We start from the raw sequence: 25,771 nt of genomic DNA, 5'->3' as shown, positions 1-25,771 counted from the left end.
TATACTTTCCATTTGCCAAAGATTTGATCACGGATTTTTAATGCAACTCGTAGCACATACATTAACGATATCGCGTCGAACGGCTGGAGAAACTTATCGCTGTTTGCTGATCAATGTACGCAAAGGACAGGTCCCCAACCATTCTTATACGAGGTGTTTATCTACTGATATTTTAAGAGGTGATTCAACGATCCAAAATACGACATAAGTCACGCACGATGAAATTGCGTTTCAGGCTTTTTTTAGTCTTCCAATTATAACGATAGCATTGTAATCAAGAAAAATGATAACACTCTGATTGTCACGTCGCTCGCATATACACGTTTCTTGAATATGCCTAAGGACATGTGTGATCAAAGTAGAGGCAATTTAAAAACAATTTATAAGTATTACAATCCTTCAACAATTAGGTTTAGGGTATAAGTATCTTAATACTTTTTTGTAGACAATTGCATATTTTTATATTTCCAATCGTTTTAAAACTGTTACTGTTAAACCTTGTTGTTGTGGAAGAACTTGTATTAATTTTTTCCGAATGGTACGAATGGAAATCGTCGATACTTTTGGTTCACGCTGTTCGAAGAAAAATCAACGTCCAAAGGCGAAGGAGATAAAAATGCAAGAAACAAAAGGATCCTTTCATAGGCTCGATCTCTCTAATTATCGCCATAGAAAATGGACTGCGAGTCGTTAAAAGGTTGTGGACTCTGGATAACGGTTTCGAGGTCGTGTGTCCGAAGCTTCTTTCACGGGAAAAGAGGAAACGTTCCGTTGTTCGAGCAAGGACTGCTAAAAACTGGCACGGCGTAGCAAAGTCGAACGAGATACGAGGCAAGACGATGGCGTACTCGTGTCCAGTCCGTGTATTTCACACGTTCACTGCTACACGTTGACAGGATGAATTCTTAAGAAAACGTGGTAAATATATATGCAAACAAATTGTACGGTATTGGAATAGTTACATCCCGTATAGTTGTTTCTGACAGACACTGAGGCAGAAGTTGCTAGAAAATTAGCGAATCCAAGAACCGTTCCAAGTACCGTTGAATAAATATTACGTGGCACGAGGAAAAGGGAACGAACAGAATCAAGTAGCACGGTACTTCGATTCGAAACTAATGTTCCCGGGGAAAAACTAGCTTTCTGTTGCATTGCGCCATTGGTGCAAAACACAACGCTACCGAAAGGATAAAGGAGCACGAAAGGAAGTCGGCCACCGTTCGAACCACTTGTTTCACCGATTCACGATCCCGGACACCGGTTCAACGACTCCGTGCATAACAATTTTCTGAAAACAAGGCAAACAGCGAACGGAATCGTGTCATTCCTCTGAGTCACGGTGCGATCTGGCTACCGATAACTCGAGATCTCGACTATCGCGTACACTGCTTACGTCCGTAAAATCGACTTGGACGGTTACTTCTGAACGATTTACCATCGATACGTATTACGAGATCAAATTCCGCGCGAACGTGTATCATCCGATCGGCTTATGACTCTATTTACTCCGGTATTTGCTCGTGTGGTTCGCGATAAAAATGAGGAAAAATTGCAACGCGCGAAAGATACAAATTACGATTTCAGTTTCGCAGATCCGCAGACTTATGCCCGAGCTAATTATCTATTCACTGCGAGGCGAACGAGCGTACAAATGAAACGTGCAACAAGATTTCTTCCTACAGATCCGCTCAATAGATTAATAAGCACATTCAGAGGTCATTGGCGTCGAAGAACATTAAAGGCTTTAACGACGATGCCACGCCAAGATCGCTCGCCACCACGCACAGCGTGCCTCTCGCTTCCATGAGAATAATCAGAACTTGGAAACTACTCAATTTTCGACAACAGATCCCTAGCACTTTTTAAAACAAAATTAGCAAATGTAAAAGATTACGGAAAATCGTTAAAAATACCGAATTCTCGTGAAGCGATAGGAATGGAACGCAGTGTCGATCCATACAACGAGTGAATCAGAAAATTCTTCGAAATCCAGTTAATCACTTTTGTCTTTCCTCGACGAATCGTTCACGCACGGGCAACCGACCGAGTTATGCCGAACAGAGAGCTCCCGTGTTCGCCTAATTGCTCCGTTATCTGTCAAAAATTTCACTTCCAGTTGCAACAATGTTTAGCGTGACGATGTTCAGGGAACAGATTGTCATCGTTATTTTCACAGGCGGCCAGTATTTAAAACGAGGAAGCGAGGGAAAGAACCTAGGCCAACGTTTCGTCCCCGAAAAAGGACATCTGCTCGGCCCACTGTTCTCGAAATTGAGAATTATGAGCGTGCCGGGAGAGAATGTGGCTACGCATCGTCGAACCCCGTATTCAGCCGCGTGTCCCGCATGCGTGAACGAATCCGCTGGTCCGGTCGGGCACACGTGCGTGTGCAGCACGCGGTGTGCGTATCGATGAAAAGCATCGACGTCGCAAGGGCAGATAGGAAAGTTCACCCTGGCCGCGCGAGAGGGTGTAAAGGTCGGGGAGAGGAGCCACGCCACCGGAGAATAGGGTAGGCCCGCTGCTCGGACGCGGACTTAAAAATATACGCGTATCCCAAGTACCGAGAGACCGATCTATTTTTGCTGACTATTCTTGTTCGCGTAAACACAGCCGGGAATGGAAGTTGCCCGCACAAAGAGCGAACAATCCCTGGAAGCCGGGTCTAAAGACACGAGCAAATACGCGGAGATAAGGTATGGTATACGAGAATGGTGTTGGATAACAAGAGCAAACTTGCACAAGAGCGATAGAAGAAGATAACTGATCGAAGTACGATCGTTGCGATGGCTATTCCTCTCCTTACGTACCATTATTATGGCGTTCGAAGGGACGTAGGTAGGGTGGGAACACGTGCTAGCGAACTTTTCTGTATTATTTGTTAAATAAAAAGCGACTGTAAGTCAAGTGGAGAATCGATGTGTGTTTTTAATGTAATCGAACGATAGAAAGAAAAGTATCGAGGAGTCGTGAAACGCACAAGCGTTCTCGCGAAAAACCGGTCGAACCGCGAGGCGTTTCAAAAGCGCTCCGCGACTACGGGCGTACACGCCTGCCCGAGCAACAGCTCTTTTCTTCGTTCGTGTAAACGAGAGAAAGGCAGATGTGGGCAAGTTAACGACCCGTTATCGCGTGGATGGCGTGGACTCGCCGTTGCTGAAACTGGTTGCTGCCGATATTGCGGTAAGGAGGGAAAAAGCCATTGGCGCGGAGCGAGGGAGGGTTAGGAGCGGCGGTGGCCAGTGCCCGGTGCGTGGCAAATCGCGAAACGACGACAAAGCGAACGAGACCGCGATCATCGACCAACGTGCCAGCAATCGAACTCTGATAAATCGATAATATCTAGGATGCACGTTCCAGGTGTTACAAGACGACTACGGAGACACGTGGAACGAAATTCCTGCAAGTTTCGTTGCCCCGCGGGATGATCCAAGAAAAGGAAAAGTTTAGTGAAAATCGTAAGACGAGGCTCCGAGCGCGAAGAACGAGATCGAGCCAAGGCGCATACAGAGAATGGCCTGCCTGTTAGCCAGCTAGCCAGGCCAGCATTTTCTCGGCCTTTCTCCACCGGTTGCCATTCCCCGAGCGACAACAATCGCTTCCGTGGAAGCCTTGACTGCGTTTTAAATGCACGGCAGGTAGAGGCCTGCTATGCAAAATCGGCACAAAGGAGAGAGAGAAAGAGAAACTGTGGGCAAGCAAGCAAGCAAGCAAGCAAGCGAACAAGCAAGCAAGCAGCAGCAGGCAAGCAGACACGTCGCCTCTGTTTAAGGCACCCGGGTTGGTAAGAACGTATCTCCTTTCTATCCCTCTCTTCGCTTCTCTTTCGCCATGGCAACAAGCGAACGCCACTAAATCTGCGAGCGGACAAAGCAGTTTCGTTGTCAATTTTTTCACGGTGTCCGGTCGGACAATTTCGAAAAAATTCCATCTCTCATGGTTACGTTAGCCCCGCCGACCCTGGCGAAGTCGAACAGCCGTGGAATAAATGGAATATAACGTGCGTGCACGGTCGCGAGATTTCGATCAATCGAGACTGAAGGGAAAGGTCACCGGTTGGGTCTTGAAATCGCACGTACGTACGATCGTTCGGGGGTTAATATCGACGAACTGGTGGGAGATGGAATCAAGATGGCGTAACTGGCTGGAACTCCCAACGATCCTTCGATCAGGACCGTGGGGGCCTTCCATGACCGTTGGCCAACGGAACGACGCAGCGATGGACGGAATCGCTCGAGCGCCGAACGAACCAACGAAACAAGAAAACGAACGAATAAAATTGAAAGCCGAGTCTCGCAACGGCGGCTGCTATATCGATCGACGGTGGTGCCCACCTTCAAAATGGCGCGGGGGTACGTGCACGAAATCCCGCTCGACGCGTTACCGTTCGTCACTCGTGGTCTTGACAGAAACCGACCGAAAATGACGCGTAAACGCGCGACCTTTCGCCGGCGAATCGGCCCTCGAAATATCGAGACAATGACCGGCGTCGCGATGACGAAAGGCGACGCGAAACGTGGCGTGTCGTGGATCGAAGACCACGCGGAGACCATCAAGGTGTGCACCCTGCGGGGCACGCGCGAAACAAACGGAAAAGAGCGAACGACCGGCATTCGGGGGGTGGTTGTTACTCACCTGGATGGTAGAGAGGGTGGTCCTGATTGCCGTTGCCGAGAGAAATTTTCCCTCGTAGAGAAGAGCGTAACTCGCCACAAGAAACACACTGAATAATATTATTCCGAGAGAAAGAGGAGGAGGCGCAGCGGCGGCGGTGGCGGCGGCGACGGTGGTGGCAGCGGCGGGCGCGTACCACGGTGCGTGGCGTCTAGACAGAGACGAGAGTAACGAGAGGTGAAGCCGCTGGCAGGCACACGAGGATTACTTGCCGCGATATAAAGCAAGAGGAAAACACCGAACGCGGAATATCGAGCAAAGACGACAGAGTTTTTTTTAGCGGGAGCACGATCGCGAACTCATCCACTTGGCTCGGTAACGCGCGACCGACTGAAGAGAGAGAAGCGGAGGGGAAGCGGCGTCCGTCTGTCCGTCCGACCGTCTTTCTGTCACCAACGTATTGCTCGCTCGCACGCTCCACTCGCGCGCGTTCACTCTTCTTCTCTCCCCTCTGTCCTTTCCTTTTCCCTGCGTTTGCCCCTGGTTCTCGCTCTTTTACCTCTGTCCCTCCCTCAATTTTTCCTCCGTGACTCTGGTGCGTGTACGGTGTTTCTCGACTTCTAAATCACCAACAGGTACCCGCGTTTCATCTCCGTCGCGATCGAAAATGATCAGCCGGTGCCACGACGGACGGATCGCGATACGCGTGAAACTCACCCTCGCGGAGAGAAGCGTGTGTGCGATGGTCGATTTCCAGACGCGGGATGCGATTATCGCGAACACCCGGGCAACGCTGATGCAAAACGATCGATCGTTTCGCGTTACCAAGACTCCCGAGGAGGCTGTTCCTTTGTTCCCGCCGTTATGGAGTTTCGGCCGTGTCCGTGTCCGTGTTCGCCTCCCTCTATGCCCCGAGAAAGTCAAGTATCGCGCGCACAAACTGACGAAGAAAAATATCGTTCCAAGATCACAACGTCGTCGTTACTCTCTCTCCTGTATCCTCGCGCAAAACGCTTTACTCCGCGTGAACGCGGGTTTCGCGTTTTCTACGTATCCGTGCGGCGTCCGCGTTCCACCGAGCAACCGAGCGCGGCTTTACGTTTTACCACTACGAGGCGTTCTGCACTACTCGACGGCCGGAGAAAGAATGAGCTCCGGGATAGACGGGAGCCAGACAGGAACGTACCGACCGAGCCCGGCACCCCGGGATTTCGTTCGGATGGTGGTAGCCCTGACTCGAGCTCGCCAAGAACGTCGGAGTATGGGGGCTTCGACTTCAGGGCGGGGTCCTGTCACGAACACGGACTCCGTGACTCGGAACACGGACAACGCCGCACAGTGGGGCTATTTGCCCCGAGAAGATCGACGAAACTCGATTTCATAAGCTTCTGCGTAAACTACGATCAAGACACTGCGATTTCCTACGCGTTCATAGGAACGTTCGATCCATCTTGATCGATCGGCTAACAGACAATATAAATTTTACTACATATTTGTATACCTCGTACCAGAAATACTAATTGTAGAATACAAGCTCCAACGTCGAGTTTTGTTTTTAAATAGTTGAATCGTAACTCGAAAACAAGATGGAACTAGACGCCACCCTGTATATAGCAGTGGTCAGTTTGCCCGTTGGCAAATTCGAGGGGTAAATCTAGGTACATACACGGTTAACGACCTACCGTAATACGTGCGTTTCGACAGAATTCAACGAGTGGGTGGAAATCGATTGCGCGAAAGTTAATCGGGCAGGAATCGTAGATTCGCGTCACCGTTCGGTCCGCGTTCGCGTTACGTTATATCAGTCGAGTCGTATCGGTGTTTTTTGTCGTGAACGTGTTAAGATCAGGCCGGATGCCAGGCTGTTTCTTTACAATAACGTGGTCCACGGTATCGGGTATTTCGCCCAACGATTCGTTCACGAGAATGTCCGCTGGCTGTAGCCCGTAATCTCGAACCGATCGTGGCGCGTTCTTCTACCTGGAAATCGTACGTTGTTTAGGCAACTACGACGGTGGTCGTTCGACCGAAACAAAATGCGATACGCGTATTCCTGGCTGCTGCCTGGCTGCCTGCCTCCGCTACTCTGCTCCACGAGAGTCGCCTTTCGCCTTTCGCCTTTCGCGGCGGTGACTAATGCGAAAACCGGCACGCTGAAGAACGTTCGGCACCGACGACGGGAACGCGCCGTGTTAAATAACAGTTCGGCGCGTCTGGAATTTCGGAATTTCGGCCTAACCACCGACAACAAACGTTCAACTCTCTCCCTCGACGTCCTATCGTTCGCCAGAGACTTCGATGCATCGCGCTGCTTTTCAACGACGGCAAAACAAAATCCTGCCGTTCCCGTCCGGTGATACGTTGTATCGATTTCCGAACTACCACCACCGCCGACCGTGCGCATACCACAGCCATTAAATTCTCGCGTACGTTAATATCAATTTTATTGTGATTTCAATTTTTTCGGCGGGGCTTTCGAAACTGTTTAAATATAGGTCCAGGCGCGAGAACCTTTTCCCCGAATAATTGTTACAAAGTATCAAATTTTCTATAAAAGACCGACTGAAATTTAATACGTAGAATATACATATTCCGTTGCAATTTATCGATTTCTGTTTCGTAGCGGCTACTCGAAACCACCAACGCGCCGAAGAAACGGTAATCCGCGTGGAATGTGCGAGCTTGTATCGAGTCTCGATTACCGACAATCGATGACGATACGCGCGATTCTCGCGCCGGAAATCGGTTATCGATAGACGATTCGAAGAGGAAGAGCAGAGATCGGTTTCTTGGTAAGTAGACTCGTTGCGTTTCGTACCGAGAACGGTTTTAGGTGCGGGAAACAATGCCCGGATAAAGGCTTTTCGCAAAGGAGGAGCCGATTATTAAGGTTTCCGGGCAACACGACCTCGACCTTCTATCAAGAACACCTCTACGCACGGCTGAAATTAATCGAATCGATCGTAATCGTAAAATCGACGGACGAAGGAAGAATGGGGAAAAAGTATAAATTCCTGGACTCGTTTGCAACGTCGTAGACATAAAATACTACGAATTGCTCGCGAGTAAACTTGAACCGTTGTTCCCGCCGCTACGAGTTACTGTTAATAGACGATTCCGATCGGCGCGATGGACAACGGAATATCGCGCTGAAACCGCTGCCGAATGATATAATAGCGCGACAAACTCGCTGAATATAATAGCTTTCCCCAAATTAATGGAAATCGATTTTAGGAGGGCGCGAGAGCGGTTCGCCGGATACGCAGCCTCCTATTACAACGCGGAACCAGCGTGCACGAGCCTCCGCGGCTGAATAATTGAAACCTGCCTTCCACTATCGATCGTTCTGTATGTTTTTTCGTTAATCGAGCGACCATCGCCGGGAGGAGCTCAACAACCTCGAATAATAAATTCGATCGTGCGAGAGAAACGTCAAAGAAAACAGTCGCGTTGCAGGCGCTCTGCTCTACTTAATGTCAATTATCTTCGATCGCGCGAATTACGTTCCCTTCTTTTCTTTCCTGCGTGCCTCCGTTCGCGTCGATACGAACAAAGAATACGACGCTGTCGCGACTCGACAACGATAATCGACATTCCTTCGACGTCGTGTCCAAGAAGAGACCAACTCGCTGCAAAACGCATTAACCCAATTAGGTACGGAGGAACGACGGAGTCGCTGTTTCCAAAGCGATATCGTTATCAACGTACAGATTCCCGTGAACAGCGGACCGTCCACAAGATTTCTTTGTCCGGTAAAATTCCGCGCGCTGAACAAACGCGGACGAATCCTCTATCGTCCGGTACCTTTTCATTTCACTGCATTTTTAATCGACATTATTACCGCAACGTTTCCGCTCTGAAAGTTACGGGAACGTAACTCGGCCGAGACGGCGTTAACGTTTCGCGTTGATCGTATAGTAGAGCAGAACGACCAACGATTATCGTCTCCGCGACCGAACACGGTTTTTTCTCAACGCAGTTCGCGATGAGACGGTACGGCGTCCACGCAGCAGCTTCTAACTTTCGAGAAGAGAGAAACGCAATACGCGCTACGTGCTATCGATCGCAAACGTGTCGAACAGCGAGACACGCGTTTAATCGCAGGGAACGCGAGACTTTGCGCAAGGATGCACGGGGACCTCCTCCGTCGTCGCGTTCGGTTTGCAAACAACGACGACGGAGAGGAAAAGAACGCGCGCGCGGGCATCGAAAGTATGCAAAAAGAGGCGGAAGGGGAGAGTCTCTATCGACGCGAGGTTAGCCGTTCTTTCGCGGGCGACAGGAAATGAAAACCGGCTCTCTAAGGAGCCTCGAGAACGGTACCGACGAGCATATGGCGAACGGAGCACCAATTTCCACGATACGCAACGATAACACCCAACCGAAACAAACCTACCGCGCTGCTAATTACGAGTACGTGTATAGCCTGCTCGCCGTAGCAGAAGGAATCCTCTCAAAGCGTATATTCGATGATCGTACTTCCTTTCCTTCGGTTTAATTTAAAGATGGCACAAATCAGCGATGCTTACCACGTAACGATTGTTACGGTGCAGGCAATTTCAAATAGCGGTATTCCAATTTACCTTCTCTTTGTAAAAGTAAAAAAAAATAAATTAAACAGGAAACAAGTAGTTAATACGATTATTTTCTCTTACGGACCGATCAGAAGCTCGAGTCACACAGTATGAGAACAATCATTTTAAATATCAATTCCGAGTCCCAAAATTTACTTGCAGGAATCGCAGGTGTAACTTCCGGGAGTCGTAACCAGCGCATTCAGAGTGTACGTTTCGCTACACCTACTCTTATTCTCTTTTGTTTTCATTGCAACTCGTTACGCTTTGTAATACTCCGAATCAGCAAGGTGTGCTACTAAGAAGAAAAAACGTATCTGTAATTTTGTTTGGAAGCTATGGACGATTCCCATCCGATAGTTTGAAGAAAGTCTCGGATCGATGGAACGTAATCGACGAACGAAGGAATACACCGTCTACGGGAAAGGAACGACTCCGGATAGCTGTGACGAATATAGCGTGTAATAGCGTCGATTCTCGTATACGGCACGTCCATTGCCGGAAACGGAAGCTCCACCTTAGTCGTCGACTACGACAACGTTTGTGCGAACGTTACTCTAAGAATGTTGCGCGCGCCGGCATACTTGAAAATTCGATCGTCGGCTTTGTCAGAGAGGAGACTATAAATCGCGATACACGGTGGCAACGAACCGCCAGAATGGAGCACCGGGGCCGGAAATATCGAGAATTGAATTTCACCGAGGTTAAAAATATCCAAGCTTGGCTGTAAACCGAATTATTGTACGAACGGATTCGATCCGTTCGATCTCTCGACCGGCGAGCGCAACGGAGCACGAAACGGAGCAATTAAAACGCGTCGACAGCGAGAGTCGAGTGAATCTCGAGCGACGGTCGGTCGGTCGCGAAGACGCGTGCTATTCGAGGCACCAATTAACGAAGATGTACGGCGTGCGTATCTATGACACGATGCCAAATGGTACAAGTACATACTTTGGACACGTAGAGGCCCCTTCCTGGCCGATGAATGGGACGCCCACGCATTTCGATGCCGCGCAACAAGGTCAACGACCAGACGGAATATCCCGCGAATCGTAATTCGACGAAAACGCGATCGAGCGCAAGGCCACGCGTCGCGGTTCTGATTCGATGCCAACACCAAGATACAACACCGTTTCTCGACTTGCGAGACTTTCGGAAAGAGGACGAACATCGATTTCTCGCCGTCGAGGTATCAAATATCGATTGTCCGCGGTTACAATCAAATTACTAACATAACCCAAATACAGCGTAGAAATTTTATTTTTTATCAATAAATTGTATTACTACATTACCCATGGTTGTGTTTTTATGAAAATTTGACAGAGGATAGGTGGACTTTTTCGACGAATTTAAAAAATTTCAAATCGTTCTGGAAAAATTATTTTCAGTTGCAGGGGTCAATTGCAATCATTTTTGGTCAAGAGACATACTCCCGAATTCCTACGCGCTATCGAGAAAAAAAATTCTTTACGGAAAATATAATGTGTGAATTAAAACTAAATGAATCTGACGAAGACGCTGGAAGATCTTATCGATAAATCGTCCCGGTCTCGATCATTTTTGTAAATCTTTCCCGTTCCTTTCTTCGACGAAACCTTTAATGATACCCGATCGATCTCTACTAAAAGTCTGGCAGATCGTTACCGTGGAATGCGATAAATATCGTTACGCGCAGCTTTCGAATTAGTGTGCACTGGCTTCTGTGTAAGTACTTGTGTGCACTGCCTAACGAGCCCGTTAGAAATTCACCGAGCATTTAATACAAGCTCTCCATTGGCCATTCGAAGCATAAATATTTACTCGTGCCACGGTAAACCGAGCGTAATGCTATTTACCTGGGTTACTTTGTCGCGCATAATCTGATGTCTCGAACCCGTCTATCGCGACCCCTCGATACTAGATATCCTGTCGAACGTGCTGACCCGCGGGAATTTCGATTTATTTACGGGATAAACCGATAGAAAAGATAGTGATACCAGACGCACCGAATCGGTCAGAAGAGGAAATCAACGTCGACATAATTATTCACATCCCGATCGCCGGCAACCCGGAGAATCGTTCCGTCGAATCAGCCCATAAATTACGGATCAGTCTGAGCAGAGGACCTTCGTGACTTCAAAGCACCAACGACCGCTAATATTACATTATTCGACGCCAGTTCCGGCGACCTTAAACTCGCTCACGGTCCACGCACTCACGAATCATACGCGCCGAGTGCCCCGGGACCGGGTTGACCTGCCATTTTAATACGGTTAAATCTCCACTTCCGAATAAAAGTTGATCGGTCGCACGAATCCCTCGCATCCGTCGGAACTCTGGACGACTGGCGCCCGAAATTATTTTCATGACCGTGCACTTGCACGCGGACGTTGGTGCGTGCACGCGTAGCTCGACGAAAAACCAGTGCACGTACTCGAGGTATGCGCTCGCCCGCACGAATACGCTGCAACGCGTTGCTGAGCGGTCTACGACCAACAAATGCATACGTGTACGCGTCAGCTCGGTTCTCGCGAAACTTTTGCCGCCTCGAAACCAAGCATCGATATCTCCCTACGCGTACAAAACTATATCGACCAAAAGACTCGTCGATAATTCGATTTCAATCAATGTGTTGTCAGAGACACTATTGTACGTTTTACCAGTCGAAGGGAAACGAAGGGTTAGCAATACCCTGGAAATTCTTTACGCGAGTTGGATGCGAGGCACGCGCGACCGTACGATGGAATGCACGCGTGCATAATTAACGTCCGAAACTGCTTTTCTTTGGGCCCTGGGATCAGCCAAAAATCCACGGAACCGAGATTAGTAGCAAAAACAACATTTCGACCGTCCGGTTTGCCCGCTCGCGTTTAAGCAAACAAATATTTACCTCCGGTTAAAGATCATCCAACGAATCGACAACAACACGACGTGGCATTATTGCCGAAAAGGCCAAGGGTACGCCTATTCTGACCAGGTGGCCCGTTCTCGTTGCTCCTGCAAGACGCTACATCACCGGTCATCCGAAGCAATTAAGTTCTAATTAAGCGCCACGGAACGGTCCTCGTACTGATTTCATTTATAGGGTGTAAACCACGCCAGGACCACGAAGACTGCACACGAGAAACGTGATCGTGAGCTCTGGGTCGATGTACATAGCTATCACTACCCTCGATGGTAGTAGCGAAGCAACTCAAATGTGTACAGGCGTTTTTTAAACTGTCTTTGGTCCGTCACGAGTTCACGAATTGTTAACGTATCGAGTATCGTGATACCGGGCTATGGATGACCCGTAAAATCTTCGAGAACCTGTGTCGCCGATGATACTACTCCGAATTTCTTTACGTCACGAAACATCCGTCGTTCCTCCGGAGATCACCCTTGAGAACGTTATTGCTATTGAGGACAAAGCCAGGAACGAAGAAGCGCTTAAGCACTCGCGATCACGCTGTTTAACGGATAACACGTGACACGCTTTGTGTCTTGGTCGTAAGTGAGACTGAATGGTCGTAGAATGTACGTTTTGTCAAGCCGTTTAATTCATTGTATATGCCATTCTCGAGGCAATTAGTACCACCGTACGAGCTCTGTACTGTACTTCGTTCCGCATTCCCGTACGCGACCGCGTAACAGATAGAAGCGACCACTTTTCCCAGACAGTAACAACGGACTACTGAACATTCGGTTCTGAAACATCGATGAAACAGATCCGCGAAGCTTTGATCATTGCATTCTTTTCAAAAACACTTTCCAACCATGTGTAAAAGTTATTTGAATTCCGACGGTCTACTTCGTCCCGTTCGACCACGATACAAGACGTATCTCGTTCAAACAAAATCGTTTATCTATGAAAGCCTCGAAATCTGTCGGTCGTATCCGGCGAAAAACGTAGTTAAAAACGTTTTATCTAAAAAAAACTAAGGTGTGTTCCGAGTCAATTTCATCGAGATCATTCTGCAAATAGAATAAAAATTTCGCGGAACTACCGACACCCAGCTAGTGGTTAACGATCGTCTAAGAGGAAAATTGATAATATTAAGCACCTACTGACACCATGTTAATAGGTTTGTTCCACGAAATTCGACGTGTTCGCGTAGACGTAAAAACATCCCTGGTTCCCCCCTTCTTCGTTGTAGGGCGACAGGCACGAGGACGTTGTCGTGCCGTCCACCCTTCTCTGGCAGGCAGATTCGTGGCGAACTACGCTTTCAACCGCTTCGACGGTGCACTTCTACGAGAGGGTCGGTGGTGCTCTCGTATTGATTGTATGTCGGATGATTCATGGGGTTCTCTTTACCGCTGCCCACCCCCGCAATATTCTAAGCCGACAGACACCGACCAACCCCATGCCTCGAAGCTTATTCCTGTGCAGAGAACCGGAGAGACACGGCCCAGCGTAGGTCTCCATGTTGGGGGCGATGTCGCACAGGCAAACGCGGAGGACACATCCCAGCTACGACTTTACGGCGAAACAATCTGATCCGTCGAACAACAACCTTCTGGCGTTTAATTGTTTTATACGGGTTGCATACTTAAACGAGCATTACTGCCGTCTGGACGACGCCGTGGTTCTTCTCTTTGCAAAAATTAGCCAACGCGTTTCTCTTTCGTATCCCGACAGTATCGTTTATCATAATCGAACGAGCTTTTTGGATACCAGCACAACAGGTTTTTTAAACTATTCTGGACAGAAAGTACACACGGTGACGCGTGCACGCATGTATGCGCGAGCCCCGTCACTCGTAGCACATCTGGCCGCAGATTCAAGGCCGGACAATCAACTTTGTGTGTAAGAGGGGCCTCTCCTCTCGTCTCCGCTCCTCTAGATGAATGCGCGAGTACATACGTACACGATCCTCGTATGATATTCAAGGACAAACGCTTCCCCCGATGGCGTTATTTATAATCCTGTGTATCGTGCTGGAACCAGAAGACACTTTGCTGCACGAAATAGTAGAAAGGAAGACCGAGAGCGACGACGAAAAATCCACGCAAGGTTCATTCTCATGCTCACTGTACTCTAATCGACGTTAGAAAAGGCACGTCCGCTCGTTACAAAATTCTCCTAGACCCACGATGGGGCAATATATTTTCTAAAGAATTCCAAGATTACGAGACACCGAAATCCGCATTTTTCGAGGTACTTCCCTTCACGGCGAGACTTTGCAACGCGACCGACTCATCTTGATGCTACTACTTAAAATGTAAATATGCACGGGAGTGTTTGTATGTTTGAAGATGATAATGTCGAGGCAAACAAAGTCCCCTAACGCTCGGTTATTCGATGGTTTCGAGAGCCGCTTGTAAATATTATAGCAAGAACACGACTTTGAAACATCCCACGGAGGAAACACGGAATCGATCGATCGCGAAATCTTTGCGACCAGAGAACCATCGACTCGATATCTCTGTTCCGTTGTACTTTGGCTTCCATATCGCGTTACCGACAAGGTGGTCAACGTGCCATCGTGCAAACCGTGCTCGTTCCCTTACTATTTTACGCGTTTAACTTCGCGATTAAACTCGACGATATTTGTCTCGAATCGGGGGGCCACGATGAAAGAACAAACTTCGATTACGGACACGATTCGTCTCGGTTCGGTGAAACGCATCGACGATACTGACCCGGGATAAGTAAGAAATAAACCTGTTGGTCGATTTTGTTCCATCGCGTAAGCGGTCTGCTATAACGCAACGGGGAGTCGGGGCAAGTATAAAGAAGCGCTGGTTTAGAAGCTAAGCCGCCACCACGCTCGTACTGTTTTCCAGAGACGAGATCGTGCCCTGTTAATTCGATACTTCCTGTTCGCTGGACGGGAAAGATAGAATTTTTTACACTCCCTTTTTCTGTACGTTTCGGGCGCAAGTGTTTCTCGAGCATTTCTTTTTAGTAATACAGATGCAATCGAACGCGATGGAAAGATCAACTTTGTCTACCTATAGGCGCGGATATACGCGTATTTCTGGGCAAAAGGACCGTCGGTGCAAGCGAATCGAGCAACCTTGCAAGCAACCTCCAGCAGGTATACGCGAGCGAAACGCGGCGATACCGGGATAACCGGTTTCCGCGATGTGCGTTTGTCGAAACGCCTTAATTACCAGGACCTCTGTTCGTCCTTTCACGTCTCCTTCTCGATTCTTCGAGCATCGCAGGGCCGTGTGTTCCGGAACGTATCGTGCCCTCCGATCAACTAGATCAGCTGGTCTACGTGCGCGAAAACTTTTTCTAAATTACAAGATTATTTGCTGATAATCGGCAACGAGGTTCAATTTCTACCATTTCGTATTAATGAAAATTCCTCAAGACTTTGCTTTTGAAATGAAAAATAAGAGTCGACTGGAAACTTTTAAACCTGATGAAATCTTTCTTAAATCGCGTCGACTCTTCCCACGATTCTCTTCCGCCACGACGAAATAAACGTTTCAACGAGAGATCAGATATCAGATTTGCTGCACGGTGGCAAGTTTGATGGTTCATCTACGAATCGCGAACGATGGTATCTCGACGGCCTGACATTCTACTCGAAAGACCGACGCGCATCGTGGCTCCAAGTGCAACACAGAAACGTTCACCGGGGTCCCATGGAACAGTTTACCGTATTCTCGCCGACCGATCTACTATACGTACTCGACTTTCCCGTCTCTCCTTCTTCGCTGCTCATTCGAGTTTCCCTCTCGCTTCGTACTACGCTCTGTCGGCTGTCCATGTCACATAGTAAACGGTACGGTTGTCTCGTCTCTCTCTATCGAGTAGCCTCCAAGTCGCCCTTTTTCTCCTTTATTCGCGAGCGCTACGCTCGGGGGAGAGCTACAAAGATTATCGGTTGTCCGTTCTATGACTCACTCGAATAATAGCGCGCAATTCGCGTGCAGAGTCGCCGACAAACGAGATAATTCCTTCGACTTTCCGTTAGCAGAACAATTTTATTGCGTTACGTTTCATCAAAGGAAATTAGATCGTTTTACAGTTTACTGACTTTCGACGATTTGTTTAGCCCAAGGAAACGAAATTTGCTCGATTCTTTATGAGAACGATCCTGGTCGATGAAAGGTGGTCTCTTTGCTCACTGCCAGAATTGGGCTTCGTTCGAAAAAAAGTTGTGCCTTCCATCTGGTGGGATCGAAAGGGTTTCGTACGTTACGAGCCGTTTCCATCAAACGAATAATTTCTCTAGAGTGTGTTTGCTAGGATCCCCAGACCAGTCTCAGCTAGAATCGCGTTCTGCATGCGTGGCATTTACTGTGCCGCGCCAGTGCATTACCGTGTCCTCCACACGGATTCTCGACACATTATCCGTGACATTTCGCGACCGTTCGAAAACCATGGAGTCGACTCGACCGATGTCGCGACGGTGTACGCGCGGTCGTCACTTGTCGTCGATTTTTCAAATCTTACGTAACGGTATCGCGTGACACGCGGTACCCTGGCAAACATCGTGAACGATGGTCAAGCGTGACACGCTCGATGTTCCTTCTTCTTCGCGAGGGAAATCTTCCGTGGGACCGGACCAGAGATTCCGAGGCCTCTCCCTTCTTCTTCGCGAGTCTATCTTAACGACGTGGGTCGCGGAGGCCAAAGGAACAGTCCGTTGCTCCGTATCTCCGCGAAGGAATTGTTCTCGTCCGGAAAGAACCATAATGCTGGTTGTTTCCGGGCAGAGACTCGACGTCCAATATAACAGGGTAAGTAAACAATTATCCGAAATGCCGAATCGGAACGTTGGTCGCGCGGTCGCGAGGCGATTCGCGAAACGGAACGGGGCGAAACACGTCGGAGAATATCGAAAAGAGGAAACGAGCAAAATGCACTCGTGGACACAGAGGATACACATTAGGCGTGTCTCCCCTGAACCCCATAGTCAACCGAGCATAGCGAAACCGGAACCTGAATATATCAGCTCGGTCCCATTTAGCTTACATCCCGCTTCAGAAGCCACCAGTCGAACGTAGCCGCCGTGAAATGGAAATCCGCCCGCTGCCCCCTGGGGGAGTGTCGGCTAATTTTTATAGCAATCTTTTTCGCGAGCTTCACGAACACGCGGAACGGAGCAAAGAGAAAGCGAAACTCATCGCGTTTCTCCGCTCATTTTCTTTTAGCATCGTTTAGAATTTGGAGCAGATTTCCAGAGATTGAACCTCCGACTCGAACCGGACGCGATCGCCCGAGTGAAACATGAATCTGTCAGAGTGACACCCCCCCCTCGCGACGAACGAGAGTTTAACCTTCGCCTGGAACCTATCTTCCATGCACGTCAACTATTTTAGGGTGGTGCGTTACCCTGGAAGAGAAACAGCAGCGGCAACGCGACCGTGCCTGTACAATCTAATCTTAACGCGTTTCACCAGCCGAGTCGATCGAGTTAAGGCGGTCACAAAGACACAAAGGCACCTCGCCACAGTCGTGGCATTGTACTCGCGTTTAACTAGCCGAGCATTGATCCATTCGTAAGAACATTGAGAAAAAAAAGAAGCGACTGCGTCCCACGGTTGCACGGAAATAACGCGTCGCTGGATTAACGTGGGTGATCCAAAGTGACTCAGAAACGATTCATTGATGCGCACAATACGATCTGATAGGAGCAAACGATCGAGCTCGAACAGCTAGGAAAATTGTACAGAGCGTTAGATGCAGGTGTTGTCGAGTGCAAACGTTCCCGAATTTACTCCCAAGCGTATTTATACAGCTGCGAATCGTCGAAAAGAACCGTCCGGTGCTAGTCTCACGGAAGCTCGTCAATTTTTTTACATGTACAGTTAATCCACGGGGCGAGGAATGGTAGTGTCGTACGATCGCATTAAACGGACCAATTAACGCAATTAAGTGTAATTAATTAGAAACGAGCAGGAATTAACAGACTCGTGGAAATCGTTTCGTCCACCGTTCGAGGAAAGCGACGTGCGATTTTACGTGTAACTTTGCTCGAAACTTGAGAAACTACGAGAGAACAGTGTCGTCGACCGCGAGATACCCCGAACATTTTTGCCTCCCTGCAGCGTTATGCTTCCTCGAACGATACGCCGAGAACGATAAGGAAACGCGAAAGGGGAAAAGGAGCTCGTAACCACGTTATCACGGATTTTCCTGCCGGTTCGTGGCTTAATCCATTATGTAGCTACTGTGTTGACTCTTCAAGGCGGCTTTTCGAGCGTCGCGCGCACACCCACCCACTTGCCGGGGTCTCCTCTCGTCTCTCGTTCGAGCAAACAGCGATATTACTCGACCAACAACGACCGACCACCGTCGCTGCTTTCACAAGAAAGCACGGTTCCACGTATAGCGGAATATTTCGCGTATTACGGTTCGCGAAGCTAGAATGGGAAGCTGAATAGAGGGACGAGAGCAGAAGGGACTCGATGCGCGGCACCGACAATACGCCAAACTACTTTGGCCCGCTTCTACCGTGAACCTCGCTGGAAAAAGAAAGCCAAGAGGAAAGGAATACTTTCGGATAGGGACACGAGGAGCTTTGCCCACCGATTCTATTCCGCTACTATTCCGCCATTGTGTCCCGATTGAATGCGTTGCGTTCACGCGTACATATACAATATCATCTTTTTTTTTTAACCTCGAAGCGGTATTTCTGTGACGTAAAGCAAAGCTTGACTTTTTATACTCGTCGCGAAACTCCAAGACGACGCGCGTCAATTTAAACTCTACACGCCATTTATATTTTTTAAAGACCGTAGGTAGGGATCAACCCCTTCCTCGAAGGGGAAACGTTGGAGGAAAGTGTCCGGGATATTTGTTTCGCGATCACCGCGTTGCGTCCAAAAGCCAGAGAAAGAAACGAGAGAGAGAAAGAGAACCAGAGAAGCACAGAAGCTACTCGAACTTTTGTACGATCATCACCGAGGGACAGAGGGGGAGGAAGGGCGAGGCTAAGCCGAGCTAAGAATGCGGGGGAGAGAAGAGCGTAGAGAGTAGGGCACGGATGGTGAACAGCTGCCGCGGTGCCTACGGTGGCCGTTTTGTGTGAACGTGCCCCCATAACCCCCATACTCTCCCTTTACCCATTCCCTCTCGTGCTTGCTCGTTCGTTCGTTCGTTCATTCGCTCGCTCTTATAGCCAACGTAAGCTCTCGTGTATACAATCATCCATCTATCCCTGGCTCTCCGCTTTAAAAGAGTAAAGGTGCGCTCGCGACCCACGTGCAAACATAACCGCGCTGATCATCCACGAGCCCGATCGAACCAAAAACCTTTACGCCGAATATTTCTCCGAAAAGAAAGAAAGACAGCTTCTTCATCCCCTCCTTTTTTTAACACGTTGACTACCAGTCTAGAATCCTAAAATTGTTTACGAGACCAAAACTCTGATTTTAGGCAATTGTAAACTACACAACTTAAAAGTTATCGTAATAGTTACTTTTCTAACCTCATCAAAATTTACGAAGCCTATTAAAATTGATTTTCTTTAACATTTTAACTTGAGAATTCATTGTTTTAGTTCCACTGTTAAAAGTTCTGTCATCCATATATGGGTGACGTGGCAGTCAAAGTGTTAACACTTTACCGACCGGTAGCGGTTGATTAATAGGCTATCGGTCGGTAAGCGTTGGCCGGTAAAACAGTCGATTAATAGGCTATCGGTCGGTAAAGTGTTAATCGGAAAACAGATCCGCCGGAAGAACAATATATACGCTTCTCGACGAAAATATAGTACACTTGTGGGGGGTGTTATTACCAACGGAGTATCTTTAACCCTAAAAATTAATATGTAGATCGAACTACGAACAACGAGCCATCGAATCGAGAGTAAACGCTAATCTTCCAGCGTGCTCGGTGATCTACGAAGGAGTAACGTTTCCGGGTAGATCGGCGCGCGCGATCCGGTCTTGTACATCACGATCGAAATATCGGGTGGCAATGACAACGCGGTTGTGGCACGAGTTACGCAAATGACAAACGCTGGTCTTCGTAACAGCGAATCAAATGAAGCCTACTCTCCATTATGTCTGCTCTAAGATCGAGTGAAATTAACTAAAATGAAATTTCGGTCCGTAAGAATCTTCGATTGCAACTTGAGGTGTATATACGTTTGCTCGTTCGATTCTGAATAAAATTTCTTTTCGCCGTGTGTACGGCGAGCGGCAGAACGGGCGTCAGTCGGCGAACACGATGGAGACACGCAAGAAGGAAACATCGGATCGCGTCGTTTTGTTCGGCAACGGTAACATTGCTGTAACACGAGAAGATATTGTCCACTTGACAACGGAGCCCCACGGCATGGAAGAGAATCACTCACGGTGCACGTGATGTGACCAGGGGTCTCTCGCGCGCGGGCATTTTCGTCACGGTGTTAAAAAACAATTCGTCGCCTCGTTTCCAAGGACGACGATCGACGAACAATCGCAAGTCGGCCGTTAAATAACCCGCCGCGAAAATTCTCGAAAAGCAACGACCGTGAAGTGAAAAAGGACGAAAAAGCAGAAGCGACCGAGAGTCGGAAATCCCGGCAGTCGATTGTTCCGATGAACAAAACACGGTCGCCGGCGGATAAGCAACATGGTTGCATACACGCCGGGCCAAGCGGGCGGATACGGCAACGTTTTTTTTTCTTTTTTTTTTTTTTTGTTCGATGAAATTCCAGCTCGAGTCTAAAACGATCGGGAACATTTCGTAACGTTCCGCCAGGTAGGCAGAGGCGAAAAAGGAGAAGAGGGACAAGTTCTTCGGGAGACGGACGAGGAAGAGCACGCGTTTCGTACGGGCGAAAGGAGCCTCGTGGAAAGGCGGTCCCCGGGGCTCCTTGTCCCCGACGTTTATTTTCAGGCAGTCCAAGGAGCTCCTCGTAACATCTCTGCCGTGTTTAACATCGAGAAGAGAACCTTGGGAAGATGCCCGCGATCAGACCCAGAACCAGTTCTCGCGCCTTAAACGGACGGTTCTCACGCATTATAGCCCTTCATCGCGCTTTCCATTCGATCTAATTGCCCGGCTCGAGGCTTATGAGAACCGCTGCGTTTCGTACCGTTTCCAGAGAAATTCGAATATCACGCGCGTAAATTCGCAAACCGTTCGGAACGCTCGGGATTTTTTTCAGCAACCGCGTAATCCGAGATACGGTCACGAAACGGGACGATAAAACGTTAACGCCTTCCGAACGGAGAGATACGTGCATAACGTGTCTCGCGAAAAAATTACACGCTGTTCGTCGCGTGCAACGACGGTTGAGAATTACTGGCCGCGATACGATCGTTTCGTGATCGATAATACGATCGTAACGATCGATATGAAAGAAACTTTGCCGGCTCGTTTCGCTCGGAACGTTAACGAATCGTTTCAGGGCCATGTTTTACACGTATCTGGTTCTTAATTGCAGAGCCCCGATCGAGCGGTTAACTTTTTGAATAAATTTGCCGCGGCGTACGATACAAATTGCGCGCGCACCGTGGGCTCCGGAACTCTCGGTTCCGCGTCTCACCGCGCCGCCGTCAGCTGGAGCCCACGGGACGCCGGGAACGGGAGTTTACGCTAGCGGAACAAAGAAAGTCAATGCCGTGACGTTTCCACGAGGTTTTTACGGTTTACTCCAAGTCCCGTTACCAGAGATTTCGCCACGATCCGCCGTGGAATATTAAAAAAAGTGCAGCTAAGCGCGCCGGAAAGAATCGACGTCCGATGTTCGATACTTGGGATCCGAATGCAAACAGAACGGTGCAAAGTAACGAGAAAAATAACGGTGATCGATCAACCGTTGTAACGTACAACTTTGCGCCATCGTTCCGCGGAACAAACTGTACCTGGACGACCTCGTGAATTTGTCCGATAGTCGCGTAATCGAGTAATTCCCTACGAAGATGGGGGACAGTATGTATATTCTGGTTGTACGATGCTTAAAGTCATCGACGAGGAAGACGAAGAGGAGAAAGATACAGTATGTCGGGATACAGAGGATGCCGGTTGAATAGGAACCGGAACTCGCGATCCGTGCTCGGAATTGACTACACGATCGCACATGTACGGCCGTGCATACGAATCGTATACAAGAGAGCCCCAAGAGTTTCCTATCCGCGACACGCGGAGAGAGGTTATCGGCTCCGTCATTGATTTCTCCGACGCAGGAAAATAAATCTCTGTATCAGGGACGGGAGGGAGGAGAGGGAGACCGTAGGCTCGGATACTCGCGATGCAAACGGAGGCGAACACTTTCAAAACCGCAAGGACCACTCAAAAATAGTGGCGTATAACATGAATATCCCCGGCCGCAGTGTCGAGTCGAGACGCGTGCGATCGTCGAAACGAAAGAATTGACTGGATCCCTTTTGCCTTTTGACCCGTGCAAACCGTTCAAAATTTACAAAAACGATAATGCAAAAAATCGTAATCGTAATCGTAACTACGAACATTGCGAGCGCCACGTTGAAACCAACAACCATATGCCCTATTACGATTACTGTGAACGCTACTCACCAGCCCGCTGCTAATTTCCACTACGAGTATCTGCTGTGAATCTATGCTCGAAACAGAACAACGGACAATCTCGTGTTAATCGCCGCGAACAAAGAGCGACAGAGTTCAGCAAACCCGTTATTCATTAAGCCGCGATGGACACAGTAATCGAAACGTATATACGTTTTTGTAGGCCTGCGAAATGTCCCTTTTATTCACTTTAACCTTCTTCGACCAATCTCATAAAAATAACCCATTTTTAACAACTTTGATTAAACGTAAATCGAATTAATGACAAGAAATAATAAAATACATATATTATTCGGCAACAACAAATCCATACCTCCATTTAATCCACCTAACCTTGAATCGAGCAACTTCACGTCGCAATAATACTATGTGAATAATATGCAATACAAATATAAGTCTAAAGAACAATGAGTATAGCATTGTTTATGCTCGTAATAATTTTAAAAGTATCTTTTACTATTAACGCATTCGTTACGTCGCGATTTAATAGGAAAATTCGTACGATTCCGTAACATCGTCATAGAATACGAGTAACTCGCGATGCGAGTCGACACCGACGTACAATCGTTACGCAAGTTTGTATTTCGGTTTACATCCGCTTTAGAAAGTTATTTGTAACGACCAGGTATCGGTGGCGAATCAGAAAAATTTGAGAACCTCAAACGACGCCGTAATTCGTGCAAAAAAGCGAGTGAAACTTGACGTCCCTGTCTGTCAACGACAACAAAATTCCATACAGTGACGCATCGCGTCGAAACCGAGCATCGTCGAAACAGACGACAAATTCGTTTCAAAAAGGCCGACAAAAGCAAATATTCTGAAACGTCCGTTCGAAAACCGCTAGGATCCACGTGCTGAGAAATACGTTTTCATAGAACCGGCGTCACCCGGCGATTCGCCGTCGCCAAACTTTCGATTTACCAGACAAAGTAAGGGGAATTAACGGCCAAAGGCTAATCCATCGGCAAAAAAAGCACGTAGGAAAAGATGGTGAAACGTTTACTCACCGTTAATGGCAATATATCCTGGGGAAATGCGTCGGAAGACGGATCCCAAGCACTTCCAACAACACCTCACTTGAGCACGCCAGTCACTGCGCTTGTGCGTTCAAAATCATCGTCTCGAGGGAAACACTACTGCCATCTCGCGCGCCACGACGCCAATTAATTTTTCTAACAAGGCTGGTTCGTAAAGACCGCGAACAAACCCCTTCGTTTAACACCTATCAATATTTGTAACGTTTAACACGATAATTAACGATTGATTTAAATGATATTTACCGGTCCGCTCAAGGAATAACATTTTATCACCGTTAAAAGTTTTCGGCTACGTGCAACGTTCACGTTACCATGAACATATACATATATGTAGTTCTATACATAACCTTACGTTAACAACTTACGCGTTACAATTCGAGATGCTTGAAATTTTTCATAATAATGATCTTCTTAATTCGAATCATGGTTATTGTTACTTGTAAACTTAATGGAAAAGGAAAATTTTAACATACCGTAGGGTATGCACGGAGACGGTGAAATTTTACGTCGTGACGAAAGTTTGGTTGTCATAGAAAACAATCAAGAATCGAATTCTTTGTTATTCTATAAAATTGCAAAACTTCTGTAAACGTAGATACTTTAATTCTTTATTATTCGTTTCTATATCATAAAAACCACATCCATATTCTTTTTCCCGTGTCCAAAATAAAGAAAACCATGACGAGAATCGTTTAATTTGTGATAAAAAGTCAAACCAGGCCAATACAGATTCTGTAAAATTACAGATCTCTTGCTTTGTACAAGTTGCAGATTCCAGCATCCTGAACGAAAAAACATGTACAGAGAACCGCGTAGGTAGGGAAGTAAATTTCTCGTATTTACAGTACCTTGTGGCACATCAAGATCGATCGTGTCCAAAAAGTCTAACGAGTAACTATAATCGGGCCTAGTCAATAAATTGGTATTCCATTTTTGTTGCGGCGGACGCGCGTGTAAATAGGACTTTAAATAAGAAGCGTCAACGGCGGCGAGCCCATCAAAATTGATATTTTCAATTACGTCACCGTTAGGACATTTAAACCAAGCGCCACGTGGAATTATTACGGCATCTTCTCTGATCGACTGTACCGTTGCCGCGAGTCTGTCTTCTTCTTTTAATTCCTTCGGTATAGGACCCTACGGTGTATCAAATGTCATTCGTTCTCTAAATACTTTTATCTTTTCAAATATTATAAAACTATCATTTGATTTCAATATATCTTACGTCGTAATATTTCTTAGGATCTTCGTTTGACGGGAACGGAGGATTTACGTTGTAAACATTAGTGATTAACGATGGATCACCTTCGAATTTATTAACAGCAAGGGATGTTAAGAATAATGCACATTTATCTGCCTTCGGTAATAGCAACCAATTCAAACCATCCATGCTAATTGCATAACAAATATACTTATTTATTGATTTGTACGACACGTATACGCGAAAAGTTGCTGGACATAGGGGTTGAGAACCCTGAATGAAAAATAATCTTACCTATAATAATAATTTTGACCGTTCATGCAGTCTTTTTCAAAACCGTACGCAATATGATAATCATTTTGAACTCCATAAATTTTCCCCCAATAATAACACTTTTGAAAATGATTTTCTCGTTGCAATATTAAGAGAGAATTTTGCAATATCTGTGAATTTTCTGATCCTGTGCAAATACCAGCATAACCCAAAATATCTAAACTGTCTAACAGTCTCATGCATTCCATGTTTACGTCTGCATGTTTTGTTGCAATGATGGGTATGTATCTCAATGAGTAGTGTAAACGAGTAACGTGCTAGGTTTTCAAACATTTATAAAACAATCGAATGCAGAAAATGTTTTTCACGCCTTGATCAAAGTAACTGAATTTAATTCGTGTTGTGACGCCCTAGAGACTTTCTCCTAGTGCCAGATTTTAGATCATATGTAGTAACTTGGGATTAGTGTTACCAGATGGCAGACCGGTGTCCAGAAGAAATTGCACTTATGTACACTAATGCGTAATTATATTTCGGTAATTTGAGAGAGAAGGTGAATGTGAAACTTTCCTTCTCGCTCTCGAAATAATTGGAATCCGATTTGCATCAACCGACATACGATTTCGAGTCTTGATTACTATTACCAGATGTTACATCAGAGCCATTAGAA

At 47.3% G+C, this 25,771-nt stretch overlaps 2 protein-coding genes across 4 annotated transcripts in view; both read right to left on the bottom strand.

The window, feature by feature from the left end:
- The window catches only part of LOC122404880 (cell surface glycoprotein 1-like), a 49,341-nt gene extending 25,657 nt beyond the window's left edge, over nucleotides 1–23,684 (bottom strand). For 2 of the 3 annotated variants that reach the window (XM_043409210.1, XM_043409229.1), the window contains exon 1: nucleotides 23,598–23,684. The gene's annotated coding sequence lies outside the window, so the exon portion shown is untranslated. Of the gene's footprint in view, nucleotides 1–4,635; nucleotides 4,946–23,597 lie in introns of those variants that run through there. The other variant, XM_043409219.1, reaches the window with a different exon arrangement.
- Nucleotides 23,685–24,248: 564 nt separating this feature from the next.
- On the bottom strand, nucleotides 24,249–25,349 carry LOC122395575 (radial spoke head protein 9 homolog). Its single transcript, XM_043393261.1, has 4 exons — nucleotides 25,123–25,349; nucleotides 24,853–25,018; nucleotides 24,476–24,764; nucleotides 24,249–24,409 (listed from the first exon to the last, which is right to left on the bottom strand). Exons 1-4 carry the CDS (start codon nucleotides 25,347–25,349, stop codon nucleotides 24,249–24,251), a joined length of 843 nt encoding a protein of 280 aa, XP_043249196.1.
- Nucleotides 25,350–25,771: the final 422 nt, after the last annotated feature.

Source organism: Colletes gigas, unplaced genomic scaffold (genome assembly GCF_013123115.1).
Source record: "Colletes gigas isolate AHSC1104 unplaced genomic scaffold, ASM1312311v1 Colletes_gigas_Sc00001, whole genome shotgun sequence".
Taxonomy (NCBI): domain Eukaryota; kingdom Metazoa; phylum Arthropoda; class Insecta; order Hymenoptera; family Colletidae; genus Colletes; species Colletes gigas.
This window is presented reverse-complemented; position numbering and strand designations above follow the sequence as displayed.

What these genes read in the sequence shown, in the direction of transcription:
- LOC122395575 (XM_043393261.1), bottom strand. Translation starts at nt 25,349, where the DNA reads ATGGAATGCATGAGACTGTTAGACAGTTTAGATATTTTGGGTTATGCT. An exon ending in GGTCAAAATTATTATTATAG is followed by an intron (nt 25,019 to 25,122) that starts GTAAGATTATTT and finishes TTATGCAATTAG; the next exon opens with CATGGATGGTTTGAATTGGT. An exon ending in ATCCTAAGAAATATTACGAC is followed by an intron (nt 24,765 to 24,852) that starts GTAAGATATATT and finishes GATACACCGTAG; the next exon opens with GGTCCTATACCGAAGGAATT.